General features: G+C 42.5%; 1 protein-coding gene across 1 annotated transcript in view; it reads left to right on the plus strand.

The window, feature by feature from the left end:
• The first annotated feature begins 275 nt into the window (after positions 1–275).
• LOC149771290 (carbohydrate sulfotransferase 11-like) overlaps positions 276–22,202 on the plus strand; it is a 64,619-nt gene continuing 42,692 nt past the window's right edge. Inside the window, exon 1 of the mRNA XM_089948656.1 lies at positions 276–618. Within this exon, the coding sequence (XP_089804782.1) occupies positions 522–618 (97 nt within the window). The 5' untranslated portion in view covers positions 276–521. The remainder of the gene's footprint in view (positions 619–22,202) is intronic.

Here is a 22,202-nt window from a genome sequence, read left to right on the forward strand (position 1 = left end):
TACAACAACAACAATCACCTTAGTTGCGTGAAGGATACTAGGTGTGGTCTTGAATAACAATTCACACTCGTGAAACAGTGGCCTATTAGCTCTTCTAACAATGACGAAAACAATATATCGGTTGCAGTTCTCTCTCTCTCTCTCTCTCTCTCTCTCTCTCTCTCCTGCTTCTTTGGTGCTGTATCACTTGCCTTGTTCTTACATTATATACCCTGACACATTTCCTGACAGACTGCCACAGGAACGGATGAATACATTATTTGAAACGGTTCAAGGAGTTGGATGAATAGGGAATTCAATCGAATTAGTCGAACCAATAGAATAACGACGTTACGCTTCAGAGCCTATGCTAACTTTGACTTAAAGCCACATCAGAGTCACAACGGCCTGGCCTCAAAAGCTAATTCAACGTTTGAACTCAAGGAATGTACGTATTCATATGATATTCACGGCTACGCATTTATGGATTTAAAAGAAACACTGTCAACTATTAGTTAAACGTCTTAGTACAAAGAAGGACAATGAGGAAGCTCACTATGCAAGTTTTCGTCGTATTATCAGCCAGTTTGCTACTGATGATGTTTGTTTTCTTCAAGCGATTATCTCAAGACAGAAATTGTAAGTAACCTACATAAATATGGATGTTTCCTTAGACAGTAGAGTTATAATCATCAAAATCATTATCGTCATCACCTGTTTCTTGGTTGTCTTTCCCTACTTTGTTTTTTCATTTAAATTTCGGCTAATATGTTACTTATTTTATTGCCCACCCAGCTCGTGACTTCTATAAAATCCAACTTACAGTAAATGTTATTTACACGGTGCTGTTTAGCACAAAAAGAATGCTAAAAACACACGGGCTAAAAACACACGGTCACCGCTAGTCCGTCGTAACGCCACAACAGTGTAAATTACGCATAGTACTTATACTCATTTCCGTAATAAAACAATAAAACCCTGGCAGCAATTATGATACACAAAGCACTTTTAAGTTTACCCGTCACCATGACAGCGGTGTTGAATGAAAATCACCCCATGTCCGCGCTCTCTCCTATAGGGGGCAGGGTCCAGTTTTTATGTACAAATTTAATGCCGCAATCAGCGACCTAGTATAAAAAATCAAATACACAAGTGAGGTCAAAAAGGTTCATATTTTTAGATACCTATATTAAAACAAAGCATAAGAATAGTATTCACTTGACCATAGAAGTCAATGGCAGTTCACAGCAGAAGAGGTTTATGCACCCCAACCCCTATTTACCTGCATTTTTCACATCCAAATGCCATTTTTGACAGCATGTAGTGCTCACAGTGCAAACGCAAGCCCTTATCTTGGATGAAAATTTTGAAAAACATTGTCTACTAAATAGTTTGATGCAATTCAGAATAGTTGTCATCCAAGCCGTTAGTAGTTAAGTGGGGCACTATACGTACAATGGAAATTTGCATTACGGAGACCCCTGGGTGAATATACGTACAATGGAAATTTAACATGGCGAAAAATCGTGGGTTAATATACGTACAAAGGGAATTAACATGGGAAAAATTGTGGGCCGATATACGTACAAGGGGAATTTTACATGGAAATAGAGTTTGGGGGTTGTTTAGGGACAAAGGGGAATTGAATATGGGATTTTTAAAAAAAAAAAAAAAATTTTTAAAAAAGGGTTAGGCAATGGAAAGGCTATCTCTTTTCGAGAAATATGGCTGGCCCTGAAAAGGGCCTTTGGGTTTTCTTCTTCTTCTGCTTCTAATTTCTTCTTTTTCTCCACCAAGTTCTTATTTTATCTCCAACACTCTTTCTCTTCTTCTCTTTCTTTTTTTCCTGCTCTTCTTTCTTCTTCTTATCTTCCTCCTCTTCTTTCTTCCTCTTCTCATTTTCTTCTTCGTTTTCAATCTTTTCGTTCCATTTGCTTATTCTTATTCTTTCCTCTTCATCCTCCTTCTCCTCCTTTATCTCTTTCATGACACCACTAATCTTGTCCTTTACCTTTTTTAAGTTATTAATTTCCATCTTTACACGATGGGGACTATAGGAATAATGGTCTTCAACCAGTCTTATTAACATCTGCTCCATCATTCCTAAGTTGTCTAAAACGTCTTGTAATGTTTGTATTTTGTCCATTTGGTTAGAAGCCATCTTCTTTTTTTATTCTTTGCAGAATGGTTTGAACGACGAATACTGCGGGTTCTTATACTTAAAGCGCGTACGTGAGGGAAAACATCCCCCTAAAACGTAAAATTGATCTTACCTAGATCATGACCAAACAACGCGCGAACGTGAAGGAAAACATCCCCCTACTTTTTCATTTCATATAATAAAACCCAAACTATACTTTCTCATTTCATATAATAAAAACCCAAACTATACTCTCCACATACGCTAAGAAACAATAAACAAAATCCATAATCTACTATCCACACAATCTTACGTGAGCGCTTACAAAACCCAAACTAAACTCTTCACATACGCTAAGAAACAATAAACAAAATCCATAATCTACTATCCACACAATCGTACGTGAGCGCTTACAAAACCCAAACTATACTCTTCACATACGCTAAGAAACAATAAACAAAATCCATAATCTACTATCCACACAATCGTACGTGAGCGCTTACAAAACCCAAACTATACTCTTCACATACGCTAAGAAACAATAAAGAAACCCATAATCTACCATTCACACAAACTTACGTGAGCAGTTACAAACACAAACACACAAACACATACCCTCGCACTATGAAAAAAGAGTTAGTGTTTATAATCACACTACTCTACCTACACACACACACACACACACACACACACACACACACACACACACACACATTGGCAAATCGATAGTTATTTCTTTTCTAGAGTATTGGGTAGCCCTTAAAAGGGCTGTTTTTGTTTTGAACTCCAGATGCACCTATCTAATGGTTGCACCTTCCTGGCCTGGCGCCACACACGCATCTTCTTCCCCAGTCTCCTTTCACCTTTCTTCTGGGGAGCGCAGAGGGAGGATGATTCGCTTCAACACCCCAATCCTCTGTCTCGGGAATATTGTACGACATCCTCTCTTCTAGTTTCTTTTCCTCCTCTTCCCTCTGTCTTCTCTCCTCCTCTTCGTTCTTCATTCTTTCCTCTTCTACTATAGCCTCCGCGGCCAGTTCATTTAACAGGCGCCTGACATATTCCAGATGTATCTGGAGTTCAAGAAGTTTGCTTATTCTGCTATTCATTCTTGTGTTGATCAATCAACAAGGGTAGCTAGACTGCCCAGCGAGTTTCAATTTATAGTGAAAGCGCGGACGTGATGGAAAACATCCCCTAAAAACATAAAATTGATCTTACCTAGATCATAACCAAAAAAAAAAACAACAACGCGCGGACCTAAAAGAAACACTCACTCACTTTTTATGCTACCCATCACTATTTTAAAATTTTTTATAAATCACTTCAATAGACTATCCACATACGCAAAGCAATCCAATCTAACCCCAAATTTACACCTCAAACACCAAAAAAAAAGACATCATTTTAATCTACTATCCATACCAACTTACTTAACCACTTACAAACACAAACACACAAACACATACCCTCACATTTTTTAAAAAAGAGTTAGTGTTTATTTTCACACTACTCTACCTACACACATTGGCAAATGGATTGTTATTTCTTTTCTAGAGTATTGGGTAGCCCTGAAAAGGGCTGTTTTTTTTGTTTGCTATGGCATTCTTTTTAGTTTCTAAGAATGCGATGTCCTCTGAGGATAGACCTTCTGGCGATAGGTCTGCTTCTTCGGAAAGAGAAGAAGAACTCTTTGGTGTCGATACGACAATCGACAAAGCCTCTGTCAGCTTCAGGTTGCTGCTGCTGCTCTTGTTGTTGTTGTTGCTGCTGTCTCTGAAGTCTGTACTTCTCTGTCCATTCTTCTTTTTCCCTGCTCATTTCTTCTCTGAAGAGCTCTTCTATCAGGTCTTCAGTGATTTTTAACATTCTCACATTCTCTATTTCTTCTGGCTTCGGTATCAGACTGTGTCTGACCCTATGCAAATTCACGTAGGCTTCGTTGAGTTTAGCTAGTTTGGAGCACATCTTCTTAGGAGGATGAGTCGACAATGGATGGTTAGACTGGAAACAACCCGGTTCTTAAAGTCAAAGCGCGGACGTGAAGGAAAACATCCCCCACACGGTTTTTGAGTCGCAACGTTTAGTGAGTGTCATGAGAGGGATAGTAAGAAATGAAAGAGCATCAATCCAACATTCTTATAGCTAAACAAAAGACAAAGGCATTTTTTTTCAAAACACAACATTTTTTATTCAAAAATCACTTAACACTAAACAACAACTCTAACATTTTTTAACAACAATGCAACACTAAAAGTTTCTCCACTAGGTAAAGAGGGATAACAGTCTTCCATGGTTTCTAGTAATCTAGGATGACTTCTCTCAAACTGTTGATTTCTATGGTATTATCGAATTCTGCATACAGGATGACGTTCACCGTTTCATCAGGGTCTCGGTCTTTAAACTGAATTTCCACACGAATCTGGCCGGATTTTATAGGGTGGAAATGTCCCTCGTCGCTGCCTTGGTCTGGAGTGAAATCGAAAGCCCACAAAGCGTAGCCTCCTGCATAATCCTCGTACGTAATACCGTGACTGGTATTGGTTCCTAACTGTCCGGTGGCTTCGTACAGGGACAAGTACGATCTCAAGTAATTCTTCTTGGTAAAGTCAGGTTCGAAAGGTCGGGTACACAAGGTCTTGCCATCGCGACTGACTTCGATTTTGGACACGCCAAAGTGTTGAAAGTAGAAAGGATTTTTTTCGGCAGCTCCGTTGAAGGCTGTATTCTCGACGATACCAACGATCAAACGTTTGGGTAACTGTCCTTGGAACAGAAGATCTTCGATCATGGATCGCTGTCCCTTGGGAATGGTGAAGGTTTTCACTTCCACGCGTCGTATGGGATACTTGGCAGTCGTTCTGCTCAACGTCTGACTGATGTCGTTTCCCACTTTAGGTAACACTTCCACACGGCGTACGTAGAGTCTGGCTTCTAGGATTTTGGTTTTGTAACCGTCACTATCAGCCATCAAATGGAAAGCGGCACTGCTACGATTCAGTCTCAGGCGGACATCCACCACGTTCAGCAAATACTTTTCTTGCAACCACATGTCCAAATGCAAACGATCCATCAGTTCTAAACTTGTGTCGGCTCCCGCGATTCTCTTTCTTCGTTCTACAAATCCATCATTGTTGTCTTTCTTTTCATCAGTTTCCAATATTTCAAACTTGGTAGGTTCGTCAGCTTCCCATACCACACAGGCATTGAGATGAGTGTTCTTGGCATCTATTCCGTACGTCAAGAGATTTTCCAGGTAGGCACGATAAGGGTAAGTATCCATGCTGCTACTGACCAGTTTGTTATTCAAGTACAAGTCCACTCCACTGAACAAGGAATGCATGAAATTGTTGACGGGAGCTACTGCTTCATCGTCTATAGCACCTCCAGTCTTATCTAGAATTTTGACTTTCAGGTACAAGTAACTGCTATTCAGATCGATGTAATCTTCGGGCTGTCCTTTGATTTCAAACTCGATGGGAGCGGAATCGGTCAGTGAGGAGACGGGGTGAAATTCCACCCACTGGGATTCTTGCATCGTCATCATGGTGGGGGGCATGGCAAACAGATCCAGTTCCGTCTTGGAACAAGCGCAAGATTCTCGGTGCATCATTTTTTTGGTCTCTTTTCTCAATAATCGAAAACGTCTAAGTCTCGAACGGTTCTTCTTTTCTTGGCCTTTCTCGCTTGAAGTCTGGTGAAAGGGTGTTTTCTTCGTCGTCTCTTTCTGCCTTGTCCTTGCTGAATGCCTGACTCGGTAGCGTGCAGGGCATTTATAGGTGTTTCTCGTTGGCCTAAAATGTCTTTGCCCGTTTGCAGCAAGACATTTTTGCCTGCCCTCATGAAGGCTTCTTTAGGGTTTTGTTTGTCGATGATGACATTTTGGAGAAATTCTTTGCCTTGCCTCAGTGCCGCATCTTTCAAGGCGTGCAATCCGCGTGTCACCATCGGTTTCAACACTGGGGCCACCGAACGAAAGGCCGATTTTAACATGTCTCCTAAACCGTGTCCTCGCTGTCGAGCAACCCCTCGGTACACTGGATACATGACTTACTTACGAGTCGTGAGAGAACCGTTTTCGAAAATGGAGTTTCACCGTGACTTTTCCTTTGGTGAATGAAATATTTTGTCCCAAATCTCCTTTTATAGCAATGTTGACCGTGTCCAAATACGACTTGCTGACCGGCAAATAGTGAGGATGGACAAATTCGCGGTGGACGTGGTAAGTGTTTCCACCTTCCTCGTCAGCGTTCGTGACAGAATCTACTTTGAAAGGAATGACACGCAGTAACGGTACGGAGGTGTGTCCCATCACTTTGTACTCCACCACATCGGAATACACGAACATCAAATTCAGTCCTTGGTTCAGTTCTACCGGGGCACGAAATAACTTGCTAAAAGACTCGTTGTCGTAAACGATGGGTAATTCGTTTTTCTTCATCATGGTCTTTCTCATGTCCATGTCTCCGCCCAACATGTCAAACAATTCAGGACAAAATAAAATGGACATGATTTTACTTCGTTCAAATTTCATCAAGAAGCGACGAGCTGCTTTGTGGTACTCCATGGTGACATTTTTGTTGACATGCTCCAAAGCTTTCAGAAACACGACATTAAATCTGGAGGTCATGGTGCTGACCAAATGTTGACCACTAAAATAATAGCCTGGGGGAATGAACAAGTGATAGGTGGTGTACTTTTGATTTTTTGTACGGGTTTTCTTGTCATATTTAACATTGCTATCCATCCACTGTTGCATTTGCTCGTCATGAACTTCCACATCAAAAAAATTTTGATTGGGAAGGACATTGAGGACTTGGGTCGGGTGAATCATTTCTACTAAAGCCACTTCCCAATGGGCTTCGTGATCTAACTGGATGGCTTGAGGTAATTTGGCCGTGTAACAGCACAACGTGTTCTTGGGAAACACCTCCATGGAACTGTCACTGGGTAAGGTTAAGTAAAATTGGTTTTGGTGACTCATAATTCCAGAGTTCTGTGGCTGTCCGAGGGGTTAGTGGACGTCAGAGGCGTGTGTCCGCCCAAAATGGGGTTCTGATTGTGGTTGGAGTGGTGACTGGCACTGGCACTGGACACAAGGTTCCCGTGGTTCCCGTTCGAGGTGAATTTCAGGGAGGGATTAGGAAGCAGGTAACCGATGCAACTGCTCAATAAAATGGTCCACAATTGTTTGTCTCCTTGTTGCAAACTCAAATTGGCGATGGCTGCCCCGATGACACAATACACCACGAAGATTTGGCAGAAAAAGACGATTTGCGTTTTAGGCACACGTTCTCCACACCACACCCACAAGGGTTGTTTTTGTAAATCTTGCACAGAAGAACTGGGTGAAGGAGGAGTGGTCGACGTAGCTGCGTCTGATGTGTGAAAGGGCATGATGGTCACTTCTTTTTATAGTCGATGACTTGCGAAGCGTCGATCCAAGAATCAAAACTGGGTGGATATCCTTTCCAACGTACTTTGACTTCTTTGACACGTCGTTTACCCACTTTACGGGTTCTGCGTTCGAGAATGCTTTCGATGTCGTACACGTCGTCTTCTTTTTTGGTGACACGTTGTAACTCGGGCAAATAAAACGTTCCTTTGAGCACTTCTCCGTTCATGTCTTCCAATTTATAGACGACAGGATGACGGCCATGCACTCGTCCAGTGACGCGAAACAGTTCGGTCGTCCAGTTAGGTAAGTAACCTTTGTCAAAAGTGCGTTTGGTTTTGCCAATGCGCACCCAATCTCCTACGGCCAACTCTCCACTTTTCTTGGGGACAGCCCTCGTCGGGGACGTACCAAACAGACGCTCGAACACCAGCACTTCGTTGTCGGGAGTCACGTCTTGCGGGGCACGTCCGATGCTTCGATGGTAAGATTGGTTGTACGCTTGCACCAGGTGCGGTAAGATGACGATGTACTTCAGAGTGTGGTGATGCGTAAAATATTTCCACATGCGTTCTTTCAAAGTGCGTTGAAAACGTTCCACGATGCTGGCTTTGGTTTCAGGATTCTCGGTGGTAAAAAAATGAATGTCACGTTTCTTTAATTCTTTTTGGAAAGCTTGGTTCAGAAATTCGGTGCCTTTGTCCGTTTGCCATCGAAGAGGGTGACGACCGCTTTGTTTCAACACTCGTTGCAGGGCTCGCACTAACTCGCTGCTGGATTTGGAAATCAAGGGCACGACCCAGGCAAATTTGGAAAAGACGTCGATGACACAAAACAAATATTTGTAGCCGCGATTGTAGCTGGCCAAATGAGAGACATCGGCTAAATCGGCTTGCCATTGATGATCGATGCCTTCCACTCGGGTGCAACTTCTGGCAAACTTACTTACGTCGAATGGGTTTGTGTAAAGTGTAGGTAGCTTGTTCTTGTAACCATCGTTGCACTTGAGGTAAACGGAGACTTTTCAGTTGCGTTTTGGCAGCACGATACAATTTTTGAACTCCTGCGTAACCTGCAGGATGGGAGGGATCGTAGTAAATGCTGGCTAAGACTTTTTCCATTTTTTTGTGTTTGTGTGTTAATAAGGTACCCACTCTTGGAAGAGGCTACTCTTTTTCTCTTGGGGTATTTTTTTGGATTGCAATGCTTTGCGTGTGCGACCGGCAATAGGTGTTGAAGAGGAGGAGGATGTCTGAGCGGGGGATATCGGTTCTTGTTTCACTTCTGTCTTCACTTCTGTCTTCACTTTCTTTTTCTCTTGTGAGGAAGAAGGGGTGGCCATCATCTTTTTAATCCATCCAATTCTGGAGGTAGGTGGTGTTGTTAACTTGCGTACTTTTTCGGGTGGAGTTTGAAACCCTTCTTCTTCTTCTCCTTCTTTTCCTTTTTCTGTCTTGGTCACGGGTACTGGTGGTACTGGTACTGGTGATGGTGCTGGACTTTTCATCAAGCTCTTAAAATCTTTCAGAGTGGGTAAAGCTGTTTCGTCTAAAGCTTTCTGGTGAAAGAGTTGCAATCGTTGCAAGAGTTGACCGTACTTTTGCGATTTTTCTGTTTCGGACAAATCTTGGCGATCCATCAAGGACTGCAATTCGTGTTGTAACTGGGACATCTCGCTCAAATGGGGATTGGGAGGTAAATGCGGGGTGCGTTGTTCTTGCCACCGATGGTATTCCATCCATCGTTTGTAAGGCACTAAAGCTAGTTTTCGTCCTTCCATAGGGTTGTCAGGGGTCGATTATGAGATCTTGGGACTTCCGAGGGCCTTTTTATCTTGCTCCCACCAGTCCTCCCAACATGGTTCCCAAGACTCCTTTCAGTATGGGGCCTAACAAGAGAGGCAAAATGCCTCCACGTTGGACCAACATCTTCTTTTTTTGACGAATGGGAATTTTCTTTTGAACCATTTGGCGAAGAACGTGACGATGTTTGCCTAAGCATTGTTTCTGGTGTTTGGACAAAGGGATCGTACCTTTCAAAACGTTCAAACAACATTCGCACACGGTATCGATGACCTCTTTGGAGGCCGTTTGAATGAGTTTTTTTCGTAGGGGTGGAGAAGCTTTGGACAGGACAGATAACATGTCCCCATGTTTGGCTAAACGTGGTGGCAGTCCTTTCCTTTTCTTTCCTTGGGGTTTTCTGGAGGGTGACATCTTTGCTTGTGGGTTCCGGGACATTCACCAAACAGACACTAACGTCGATGACTTAACGCACACCCTTTTATCTTTTTTTTGGGACTATCGCTTTGTCATAAAGGTGACAATGTTTATCCCAAAATCGCCAAGGAATCCTCCCCTTTGTTGACGACTCTTTTTCTTGGAACGACTGTGTCTTTTCTTAGGGTAATGTCAATGCTTGGCTAAGCGCTTTGTCGGATGACGCGTCTGCCTTTGTCTCTTTCTTTTGTGGCTTCTTGGAGGTGACATCTTTTACAAGTTCACTGATACCCCTACTTGGTCACAGGCCTTTTTTATACTGGAACGCGTCGCCACTGATTGTCTTTACGTCGTATCAGTTTGAGGACAGGCATGACACGTCGTGCAGGGGTACGGAACGGACTAAATCGAGCCAGTTCTTGCTTGGACAGATCCAGTAAACTTTGTAACATGCCCGATCTTTCTTGGACTTTGATTTTGGGAGAAGGTACTTTGTGAGCAGCAGCCACTGCCACTAAATTGGAGGGTCTTGCCACTGGGGAAGTTCTTTTGGGGGTCATCAACGGAGAAGTTCTTGGTGTGATCAACGTCTCCAAGTACTCTTCAGTTCCTGGTGTCATCAACGGAGAAGTGGACAAACGTGAGGATGCCGGAGACACAGTCACTGCCGTGGCAGGTCGTGGTTTGCGAGTGTAAGGTTGCGTCCTGGCCGAAGTGCCTCTCTTGCGACTAGTTTTCTTTTGTGGACTTTTCTTTTTCTGGGGACTTTTTTCTGTTTCTTTTTCTGGGGGCTTCTTTTCTTTTTCCGGGGTGATGGTGGTGTCTGGTCAGAGGAGGGTCCTGCCACTGGAGAAGTTCTCCGTGGGGACCTGGTCTTTTTCTTCTTGGGGCTTCGTTGGACTTTTGTCTTAGGGATAACTTTGGGGGCATTAGGATCCCATCTTAAGAGTGAGCGAATGATGACCCCTCCTAGAGTACCGCTCCCTCCAGGTTTCAAAATGATTTGTTTTTTGGTTTGAGTGTCGATGCGGAGATCGGCCAGTTGGACCAAAGCGACTTTGTTCCGATCGAAAAAGCGTTTGGTTTGATGAGGAATCTGAATGATTCCTTGGAGTAATTGACGTGCCGTCACCGTGAACCATCGTAAGACTTCTTTGAGACTAGCTTCTAAGACACGAGCTCGTGTTTGTGGATCTTTTTCTCGACTGATGCCATACAAGGCACGAATCAATTTGACGGGAAGATGCGACTGAAGGGACGTCATGTTCGCACTGAGAGTGAGACAGACAAAAAAGGGTCCGAGGTTTTTATAGATTTTTTTATGGGGAGTGAAATGAAGTCGAGGACGGAGACGTGTACAGGACAGGCCCTCCGTCTTGGCACCAGTGGTGAAACAAGTGGGTACGAAATCGCAAATCCTCGGGAGTCGTAGGTTTCAAATCGACGAGTAAATAGGCGTGTGGCGTTTGAGTGGCATCGTCGTACGCCTGAGTCAGCCAAGGCGTTCCTAACTGTTTGGCTAAGACTTGCACTTGCGATTTATCTCGAGGGCTTTTAAACAAGACCACGTAATGCGCATTGAGACTGATGGTGCGATGGGCTTTACTTTGTTGAAACAAATTTTGGGTGATGTAAACGACACTGGCATTACGGTGATGCCCTTTGCGCGTGAACCACAATTTAATTTCTTCTTCGTCTTCCCCTAACATGTCGTCGAAAATGACCAAATGGGTTTGACGGGAGTCAGAGACGATGCCGTCGTCTTCTTTAGGAATGCCTTCCACAAACACGATGGAATCGCCTTGACTTTCTCGCAAGAGGTTGTACGCCGATTGCCACTCTTTGTAACACCACACGATTCGTTGAGGGGGCCGATCGATCAAATGATGTTTATGTTCGATCAAACGTTTGACGAATTCGGTTTTGCCTGAACCGCTAGGTCCAGCAATGTGCATGTTAAAGGGATGGCGAAGATACAAAGCCTCCCAACTGGCACGATCTAAGTGTTCGTCGATGACTTTGACAGTGGAGGAAGAGGGAGTAGAGACAGCATAGGTAGCCATAGTGTGAGGAATGTCACTTGTGACACGAAAAACAAACAAGACAAGAGTTTATATACTTTTTCAGAACACGTTTATTGAATGTTTTTTTCAAACATGGATACGAAAGACAAAAATACATAAAAGCCAAAGGCTTAAGTACAAGAATAAAAGGCACATGATAACCATGAACGTGGAATAAAAGCAAGTGTCTGTACAACAACCACATGTTTTGGGTAAAGTTCTAACCAGTTCTATAGTAGGGGGTAAGGTCACACAAGTGTCCTCCCGAAAGGGTCTTTCAGGCCTGTCCACGACAGTCCTGTCCTGGGTGACGGGTTCTTCTGGCACCGTCACTAACACAGGTTGAAAAGTAACTTTTTTCCTTGAATAACTCTCGTGCATACTGGGCCACCTCTTGTGTCCAAGCCTCAAAACCCTGGTCTCGGTGATGTCCAACATTTGACTCCTAACCAATCTGGTTTCTTCTTCGTCAACGACATGGTAAGTTACTTCAATGAACAATGAACTATCGATCTTGCCTAGGGTTCCTTTTCATATACAGACCAATACCGACGTGACCGTACGGCAACGTAAAGTGATTGGGAAGTCTCACTCGCTTCTGGTACACGATTTGATAGACTTTTTCCAAGGGTCGACTGACGATGTGGTGAGTGGGTAAACGTACAATCTTGTTCGGTTGATAGGTGGTCACTTTAAAGTTTCCATCCTCTCCCGATTGCAAGGCTTCTTTCAATACCCCAAAGTTGACCACTCGACTGGTACGATGATTCAGAGTCAGTCCTTTCACTTTGCACGTCGTGTGCACTTCTCCTTGTTTGTCCCGGTATTCGTAGCCGTAATTTTTGGGGCCGCCACTGACGAAACTTAGAATCTTGTCGTCGGGATGCTCTTCTGTCCAGGCTCCTAAACGGTCTCCTTCGATGTCAGGGTGATGTTGAATCGGGTGATGGATGTAAATGCAACTGTCCGTGTCAAAGTACAGGACGCGTTCCCCTAACAGTTTTAAAGCTTCGTACAATTTTACGCGAGCATGGGCTGTCACGTAAGCCGCAATGATGACATTTCCAAAAGGGTCGTCTTGTACAAAGTCCAGATCTTCTTCGTAATTGACCAAGATCAAATCCTCTCGAACGACGTCCACGTGTTTCATGTATTTGGTTTTGTCGTGAATCATCTGGAAGTAGCGGGAAGGTTCTGTCAAATATTCCGTCTTGGGTAAACACGGTCGTTGTGCCATTTTACCCCACAAGCAATTTAACATCACTTTGGCAAACGATCGCCTGCCTTCGTTTTTTTCGATGTGGTCTAAAGAGATGCCTTCTTGTGCGTAGTATTTCTCTTTGAATTGTATTTGGTCTTCGGGAGTGTGACACCAGGAAGGATAGCCGCTGGCTTCTTGTTTCAGTTTCAAAAATTCATCCACGTAGTCGGCGAAAATGCCTTTCTGAGTAGGGTCACCCTTGTGGTACTGTTGTGTCTTGGGAAAGTGGCAAATTTCGTACACTTCTAACAGTTGGTATCCCATGTCCAGAGCTTTGAACATTTCCACGCTGACCCAGGTTCCCGTCAAGGCACGTTCTTCCTGGCTGTGATGGCAAGGTTGGTCCTGGTTTCACGTTTCGGCACAAGTACGGCACAATGGAAACATCAGTTTGCCTTGACAATGGTGAGGTAAGACGGGATGGTATAGGTTCGTGGGAGGCAAAACTTTACACTTGATCAAGCCTTCGTATTGTCGAATGTTTTTCAGGTCGATGTGTTCCGTCAACAATTGCGGTTGCCCTACAGGAAAGCGACAATATTTGCACACGTAGGGATACAGCGAACACACGTCCAAGTATTTGATTTCTTCTCCTTTCTCTTCGTCGGCTTGGTACAGCAAACAGGTGGCATTGGTCCTTCCTCCGTACAAACTATCCCTCGGGTACAGCGGGTCCATGAACTGGTAACTTTCCACGAGGCGTTTAAACTCGGGATCGGTTTTCAAACGGTGATCGTACTCGTGTTCCCACATTTCCACCACTTGGTATCCTTGCTGTTCTAACTTTAGGCGTCGCTGACAAGTGTCCTGGTACAAGTCTTCCATGGTTCGTTGCAAAAACTGATTTTTAGTGTCACGGTCAGGGTAACAGACGGGACATCCGTGAAATAAGCAACCGTTAAACTCGTACACGATCTTGGGGTTTTCTAAGTCCCAGCCATCGACCGAATACGTTCCGATGGTCTTTTCGCCTCCTCCGTTGCGGGCATGCTGAATCCACTTGTCTTCCTTGTCGCACAAGTAATGTAACCAACGTAGGGCTTTGACCGAGTATTGACGTTTGACATAGTGGGTCGTTTGAGGACTGATGACAGCCACGGTGTTTTCAGGCATGAATCGTTGGCGGTACACTAAGGAACACGCTTTGGCAATGGTGCAAGCTTCTTTCAAAGGATCGACTCCTCCGTGTTCCATGAACAGTTCTCGATATTTTCCACAGCAACGTCGTAAAATGTCCACGTCGGAACGACAATACTTTAACATTTCTTCCTGAAGGTCGAAAGGGTCAGAGGCATGAGCCTGGTACCAAGCGTAGAAAGCTTCTCGTTGTTCGGTACGCATGTTGTCGGGGTCGTAATAGTGAGCCTCAGGCAAATGGGGTAGAACGGCGTGTTGATTGGCTTCCGTATTGAAAAAGTGTGGAAAGTACCCTTTAGCCATTTCTGTAATTCCAAACGTTTTAGGCATTCGACTCAAAGGCATGGCCAAGTAACTCATTGAATCTTTAAACTGCACTTGTCCCACTTGCATGAAAATGATTTTGGCTCCGTTCAAAGTCACTTTAGGACGTTCGGTGCCATGTTCCGTATAGTACCTCAAAAGAAACTGTCCATCGTATCCGGAGAAATTGTGAGCCATCACCGTGGCATGACGATGACAATCTCCGTAACGTTCGATGTCCTCTTGGCTCCACGTCTTGTCGATGGGGTTTAAGACCCATCGGGCAAAACCGGCCAACGTGTTTGGTCCCCGAAAGATTTTTTCACGCCCTCCGGGAATCTTGCTGCAGTGAGGGCAATGACTGAAGATAGGTTCTTGAATGCACTTCTCGCACGCTCGATGAGCCACGCAGAAATTAGGAATGTGAATGCCGGTCTCTTGCATGCATTCGAAATCGAAAAAGATGAAATTGCCTTTCTTCTTGTGACCGTCCTCTTTCTCTGGTGGGGGTTGGTATTTTTGCACGTAACATTCGTGTTCCAAGTCCACGATGTGGTGACAAATGTGACATTTTTTCTTTCCTCGACATACGTGTGCCTTGGCATTGTTGGTAAGTATGCCTTGTCCACACGTAGGGCACAATCTCAGGAGTTGACAAGCACATTTCTTCTGTGAACCTTGTGTTTTCAAATGTTGCTGGTAACAGGCAGGGCTGACAAACGTGCGCAGACAAGTTGAACAAGGCACTGGTTCTTCGCTCAGACAGGGTGGAGAGGCCAAACATCCTGGGCATTTCAATCCACAATGCTTGTGTTGCTCTCGATTGTTATAACCATAATCACATTTCTCACAATAATAACTGTATCCCAGGAATCCGGTGATACTGGTAATGGTATCGAAATGGTCATCGTGATAATAAAGGTGAATGTATTTTCCGTCCTTAAATCTGGCCTCGAAACAACAGAGACCCGCGCATTTCTTGAGGGTGCACTTTCAAGGTGTAGCGTGGGGCTAGGGCATCTTGCAATTTTTGCATCTCAGGAATGCCACAGGGTGTGTCTTTGGACAGGCCAGCTTGTTGCAACAGGAGTTCTGCTTCGTTTCGTTGTTTGGCTCGATCGGATCGTTGAATAGTGTTCCAGGTTCTTTTCCATTCTGTCGTGTCTTTCTTGTTGGCATAGGTTCGTCCCACCACGATGGCACGGGCTAAACACATCTGGTCATGAGGATTGTGAATTTGGACAAGACTACGCTTAATGCTGCGAAGCTCGTTCACCAATAACATCTTTTTGCGTCCTGTCCCTTGAGGAAGAGAGACGTGGGCCATTTTCAGTGTGGCTTTACCATCGGTGATGTCAAACTGGTCATTAGATTGTTGTACGTGTTGAATCTTGTCCATGATTTTGGAAGGGGTTAGTTCTGCGGGTCTGCTAAACTCGATCCAAACAGGGGATTTCAAACCGTCGTGATCTATGGATAGTGTCAAGCGATCGTCTTCTTTGGATTGACATTGTCGCTTGAGTGCGGTGAGCAAAGAATCCCACATCTCGGTGATAAACCCTTCTGCTTTCCCCAAGGGTACGTCGGCCTTGAAATCTTTAAACTTCACCGTGTAGGTGTAAGCCGTGGTTCTAAATTTTCTAGAGGAGCGCTTTTCCGTCTCTCGAATGGAATAGTACTTTTCAGGGTTGACTAAGGGTGGTGAACTTGGTTTAGAGGGTTCGGATTCTGGTTCACTCATGTCCTCTTCAAAATCACTGGCATGAATTTGTGCCAAGATTTCAGCCCTGGTACGAGGCGATAGATCACGTTTCTGCCTCTTACTTTCTTCTTCTTCTTCTTTCTTCTCGAATGAATGGGATCGTTTCATCTTGAGTGCAAAACGTCAAATGACTCAAGTTTAAACACCATAGACTAATTTATAGTCTTGGCAAACCAGCGTTTATAAAAAGGGTGTGTCTTGTCCTTTCACTATTCATTTCACTCTCAAACCGAGGAGAACGATGGAAGAGACTACCCAGATGGAACGTTTCGTCAGAGCTTTGCGAGGGGTCATTAGAAAATTCTCTTCAGACCAGCCGACGGACTACTCTCCTTCCTTTCGAGATAAGAGTCAAGATACTTGCTATATCTGTCAGAAGAAAGGGCATTGGTCTTCAGAGTGTCCAGACCGTCAAAAAAGAAAAAAAAACCGGGGCTAAAAAAGACAAAAGTCAAGATACCTGTTATTATTGTAAAGAAAAAGGACATTGGTCTCCAGATTGCCCAAAAAAGAAACAAGAGGAGTCAGAAGAAAAGAAGGATTCTTCAGAAGAAGAGAGGGATTCTTCGAAAGAAGAGAGGGGTTCTTCAGAGGAAGAAAGAAGACAATTCTATTTAAAAGAAGCAAAGAAACAGGAGAAGAAAAGAAGGGAAGAAAATGAGGAAAAAACGGTGAAGAAATTCAAAAAACAGAGAGACTAAACAAGAAGAAAGAAGAAGTCAATGAACTTTTAATTAAAGTGTTGTGTTGTGATTTGGATTGTAAAAAATGGATAAAAGAATACATGAATGATATAAGGTAAGTGTCTTTGAGTTTTGATTTTAAAATAAGAAGCTACACTCACGCACTCATACACAGACACGTACTATAAGGGTAAAATGGGTGGGGTTTATTTTTGAGTTATTGGCAAATTGAAATTGTATTTCTTTTCGAGAAATGTGGGTGGCCCTGAAAAGGGCCTTTTTATTTTGGTGTAGGGGTGAGTTTAACCAATCAACTTTAACTGCCTTAAGCCTTTGCCACGGCCAAGGCCTACTTCTGATGATTGGGTTGAAATCACTAAGGGTGGTACGACAGGCTTAGTCACAGGGTTGGCGTGTTTAGCTCGGGAAGGTCGTATTCTCTTCGGTCGTGATAAAGAAGTCTGATACATTTGTTTCAGACTTCTTAACTCCGCTAAAATGTCCAACAGTACCGTAGCCGTTTGATTTTCACCCTCTTGTTTCTTTGCTGCTACTTCTTCTTGCTGTTGTTGCTGTTGTTTTTTTCTTACCTCTTCTTGTTGCTGTTGCTGTTGCTGTAGGAGAAAAGCTTGTTCTGCTTCCTTTTGTCGTTGCATAAATTTCTCCAATTCTTCTTTCTGTCTCTGTCTAAAATTCTCCACTTGCGGTAATGAAGAAGGTAACGAAGGTTCCGGAACAAATTCTTGCGAGGTAAGAAAATCGACAAAATCCCAATGTACCTCTTCTGAAAGTAAGTCCGGGTTCCCTTGGGGAGTCTCCCCTGCTGGTGCACCCCAATGGATCGTTTTCTGAGTTTCCGTCATGTTGAATCACTGTCGCATAGATTGACTGCACACAAGCGCTAACGAATCTATATAGACCACGTGACGTCACAGACTGCTCTCTTCGGATTGGATGCGAGCTGACTGAATTTTGTAACGCGTGTTCGGATTGGTGAATGAACTCAATCCGTTTCAATCCTTCCTGTACCTATAAATAAGCGCAGTTCACTGCATTGATTCACTTGTTCTCGTCGCTTCAAGATGTGGACCGATGTGCAATCTTCTACGCTTCCATGATGTTCCGGACGGACATGCTCATGTATGTCTTATCCAAGTGGACCGTTGTCCACAGGACAAACATCAGCCTGTGGATACGTAGGATCTACGTTGAAAGACAAGGATGTCTGAAAAGAGTGCTGATTTACGGACCAACAGTGAGACGTAGCCTAAGGACAAGAAGAAGACCAATGCGGTACCATTTATGTTAATGAATACATTAACATAAACCCAAAGGCCCTTTTCAGGGCCAGCCATATTTCTCGAAAAGAGATAGCCTTTCCATTGCCTAACCCTTTTTTAAAAAATTTTTTTTTTAAAAACAAAATCCCATATTCAATTCCCCTTTGTCCCTAAACAACCCCCAAACTCTATTCCCATGTTAAATTCCCCTTGTACGTATATCGGCCCACAATTTTTTCCCATGTTAATTCCCCTTGTACGTATATTAACCCACGATTTTTCGCCATGTTAAATTTCCATTGTACGTATATTCACCCAGGGGTCCCCGTAATGCTAATTTCCATTGTACGTATAGTGCCCCACTTAACTACTGCCGTTTTTGAGATACTCTAGTTGCCTTGAACTTACGTGTCTACTGCTATGGGAGGCTAGCTCTTCTTCCTAGCCAACTATTGGTATTTCACTATCAACATACTGCAGAGCACCTATGGAAGGTGTACATGCCTGACATCAATTTCAAGAACAACACAAGCCCAAAACACCTAGTTCACAAATATATCCATATCTATAAATACTAAACAATAATAGCTGAAAAAGTCACACCATAGCCTTAAGTTAAGAAATTAGCCAGGGGCCAATTTACGAAACTGGACCCTGCCACCATAGCCATAAAGTAGGTTGTATTACATCGCGCAGTTTAGTTTTCATATCAAATGTGTTTCCCAGTCAATAGCAGTCTGAGAGCGCTGCATGTATTTAGTTCTCAAATTTTCCAACAGGAGGGCCTGCACGACAACGACTTTTCAATAATACTACTATAGCGATGTATATAGTATGCTGCTAACTTGTACTGCAACTGAGGTATGATATCAAGCACAAGTCGCCCACTGCAATGCATAGCTTCAGTACAAACGCGCCACCTGGTTCACCTTTGACCATCAAATCTGACCAGTAAGTTACTAGCTAGTAAACAATAACTACAGCATACCAGATGTTACTCACTGTTCTGCAGGACAGCTGCTGTATTGCCAGGAAAAGCAAGAAAATACGGCCCTGTTGTTTCAAATTTTGCAACAGGTGCTGCGGTGCTGCATTATTTGAAGGAAATGCGGTGGGTAAAAAGTTAAATAAATTTTGTCTACAATATCATAACTCAAAGAGGCTATTAGAGAAATCTCGTCTATAAAAGAAGCCAAGCGCGTAATGACAACTGCATCAAAATAATTATTATCAAAGAGCGGTAAAGAAATTGTTAATCAGGTTGTTGTAAGATTACAACCTGCATTATTGCCCAGTGTGTTAAATATTATGACGGGATCGGGTATAATAATAATATTGTTATTGACATCTATGGTAAGGACGCTTGGTGTTTGCCACTAAAAAAAATGAAACAGCCGCTGTTATGAGAAACGCATTTGTATAATTGGCAGGCATACTAGCTAGGAACGGTCTGGGAACATCGCGGCAGAGAATTTTATAAGATGTTTGAAATGAGGCTTGAGGATAATAGAATATACAAATACTATACTTTCAACCAGGTCAAGGCAGTTGCCCTTGAAAGATTTGACAGGATGTTGAAGAGTGCTATATGGAAGCATTTCACACAAAAATAATTGTGTTGCCATCACTTGGTACCAACTATAATAATATACAATACAAGAGTATTTGAATGATGCCAACATGATCGAGACAAGTGGAGGGAACTGGTCAGATGTTCAGCAGCACAGCGCCTCGACGACCACACTAGGTCGTGAGACTGATGATGATGATGATGATGATGATGATGATGATGATGATGATGATGATGAACAGAAGCTAGTGATAAAAACTAAAACAACGTAGCAGAAAATTATTGTCCTCGATAAAATATAATAACAGGCGATCGAGTTAGACTTACCGGAGACAAGATAATTTTCGACCAAAGGTCATGCTGCACACTGACCAAGGAAACGTTTGTTGTGTGAGAAATATTAAAGACAATTCCTGTGACGTACCAGATAGCATACTTTAGTGGCGAATATTGTTACGTATATTTGATTTAATTTTTATTTGATTTAAGTTGTGTTTGATTCGATTTGATTATTTGTGGGTTTTGGAATTTTTTTATTTTCTTTACATGTCAATGTAATGTAATTTTGTTTACTAGGAATTTGATATTTTCCAGAAAATTCAGTTTGGCCTGAGTTTTCCTTAGATATCTAATAATATAAACACTTGTTTCTATTTTTGACATAGTTCCTGGCCTTGATTGAGGGTCGAGTAAAGAACTTGTTCTCGGAGTAAAATGATTTGGATCTTATCAAGGTCATACAGGAGCTATGTGACTTTTACAATTAAGCATGATCACGAGATCCTCTATTTCGCAATTAGGCATTTCCGAAATTGCGAAATACTTACTATTAATAGTTGATGTTGAGAGAGAGAGAGAGAGAGAGTGTGTGTGTGTGTGTGCGGGCTTTTAAACACTTGATATAACGGTGTTTTCTTCTGTTGTGACCAGTATTGAAGATTGTGAGTTTTTGAGTTATATGTTAATTTTTCTTCAGATTAGTTGGACTCTAGAAGATTAATTCGTTTCTCTGGAAATATTATTGTATTCATACAGAACTCTTGAACAAGAACATTCTTGAAAATTGTATTTGGATTTCCAAGACCGGAGGAATAATTATTATGTTTCTACAAGGAACTGTAGACGTCAAAAAAGTACAGGCTGCAGCATACGTCATCGCCTTCCATCTTTAATTCTTCGTCGGGACTCGAAGTTGGAATCATTAGAACACTTCAATATTAGGACTTCAAAAAATGTATTCGTGGATTATTCTTGTATTTTTTTTTTTATTTGATTCTGGAAACCGTAAGTTCTCATATTTTTTTTCTTCATTTTTACAGTATTTTTCCAGGGAAATATTTTTTAAAAATATATTTATCAAAGCTTGTTGTTTTCACTCTTTCTTGTGTTGCTGTTTAGTCGAGCATAAACACGTAAGAATACATAGATTAATCTCTGACAAATGATGGTTTCAAACTCTGAAATGTCTGCATAAATCCATGTTCAGAATCTTGGATCTAAGTGTGAAATCATTTCCTAATTCATTCTCTTGCTCACAACCAGAATGGGCCGACTCAAGATTGATAAAAACAGATACGAATCATACCCAAGCCAGACCTTTGACGAGGAGAATTAATTAGTTCCCTTTGTTAGCAGTTTCCGATTCGGCAATTTCCCTGCATTAACTTTCATTTCGTAGTACTCTTCACAAGCTACCAGTTTCATGAACTACTTGCCAGCCATCTGATTTCTAGCAAGGATGTTTTACTAGGATTCTTTTAGGAAACAGATTCCAGTGCTTATATAGTTAAAACATGTTTTGCTCGGGTTTATAGTTTGAAAAATCCTTTTTTTATCCGTTACATTAGTTGACAAAAAGTAATTGTCTTGATTTAAGAGAATAAAAAATATCCCGAGTTGAAAGAATGTTTCAGAGACCCTCCCCACATAGAAACCCTGAAAATTGTAGCTGGGACCCTGGTTTCAAATATTTGCTTGTGAGACCCCAGTTTCAAACGTTTATATAGGACCACAAGCTTACGTAAAGTCCTGAAAGGGGTGATTTTACAGAGTCTGTAGTTTTCATATTGTGGACTGTGTACCGCCAAACTGCTTGAGGACTGGTTCACGTTTTAGTGTAAATTCCCATGTTTTCTTTTGCTTAATTTTAAATACTTGTGGTGATCATTTCGAATTTAATTGTTCCCATATCAGAGGATTGTGTTACGTTTGTAATAATGTGAGTGGTTGAAAAGAAGCAGAAAGGCATGCCTGTCATAAAGTCACTGCATAAGTTAGTAAGATTTCTTTGAACAGAGTTAAAGTATCGATGATTTACTTCACATCGATCGTGATATGGAATTATTGTGCTATGGTGTTTAAACTGATTTGGGAAAGCACATGAATTTTTGACATAAGCAATAACTTCTCA

This window comes from Sinohyriopsis cumingii, unplaced genomic scaffold, assembly GCF_028554795.1.
Source record: "Sinohyriopsis cumingii isolate HCF-2022 unplaced genomic scaffold, ASM2855479v2 utg001993l, whole genome shotgun sequence".
Taxonomy (NCBI): domain Eukaryota; kingdom Metazoa; phylum Mollusca; class Bivalvia; order Unionida; family Unionidae; genus Sinohyriopsis; species Sinohyriopsis cumingii.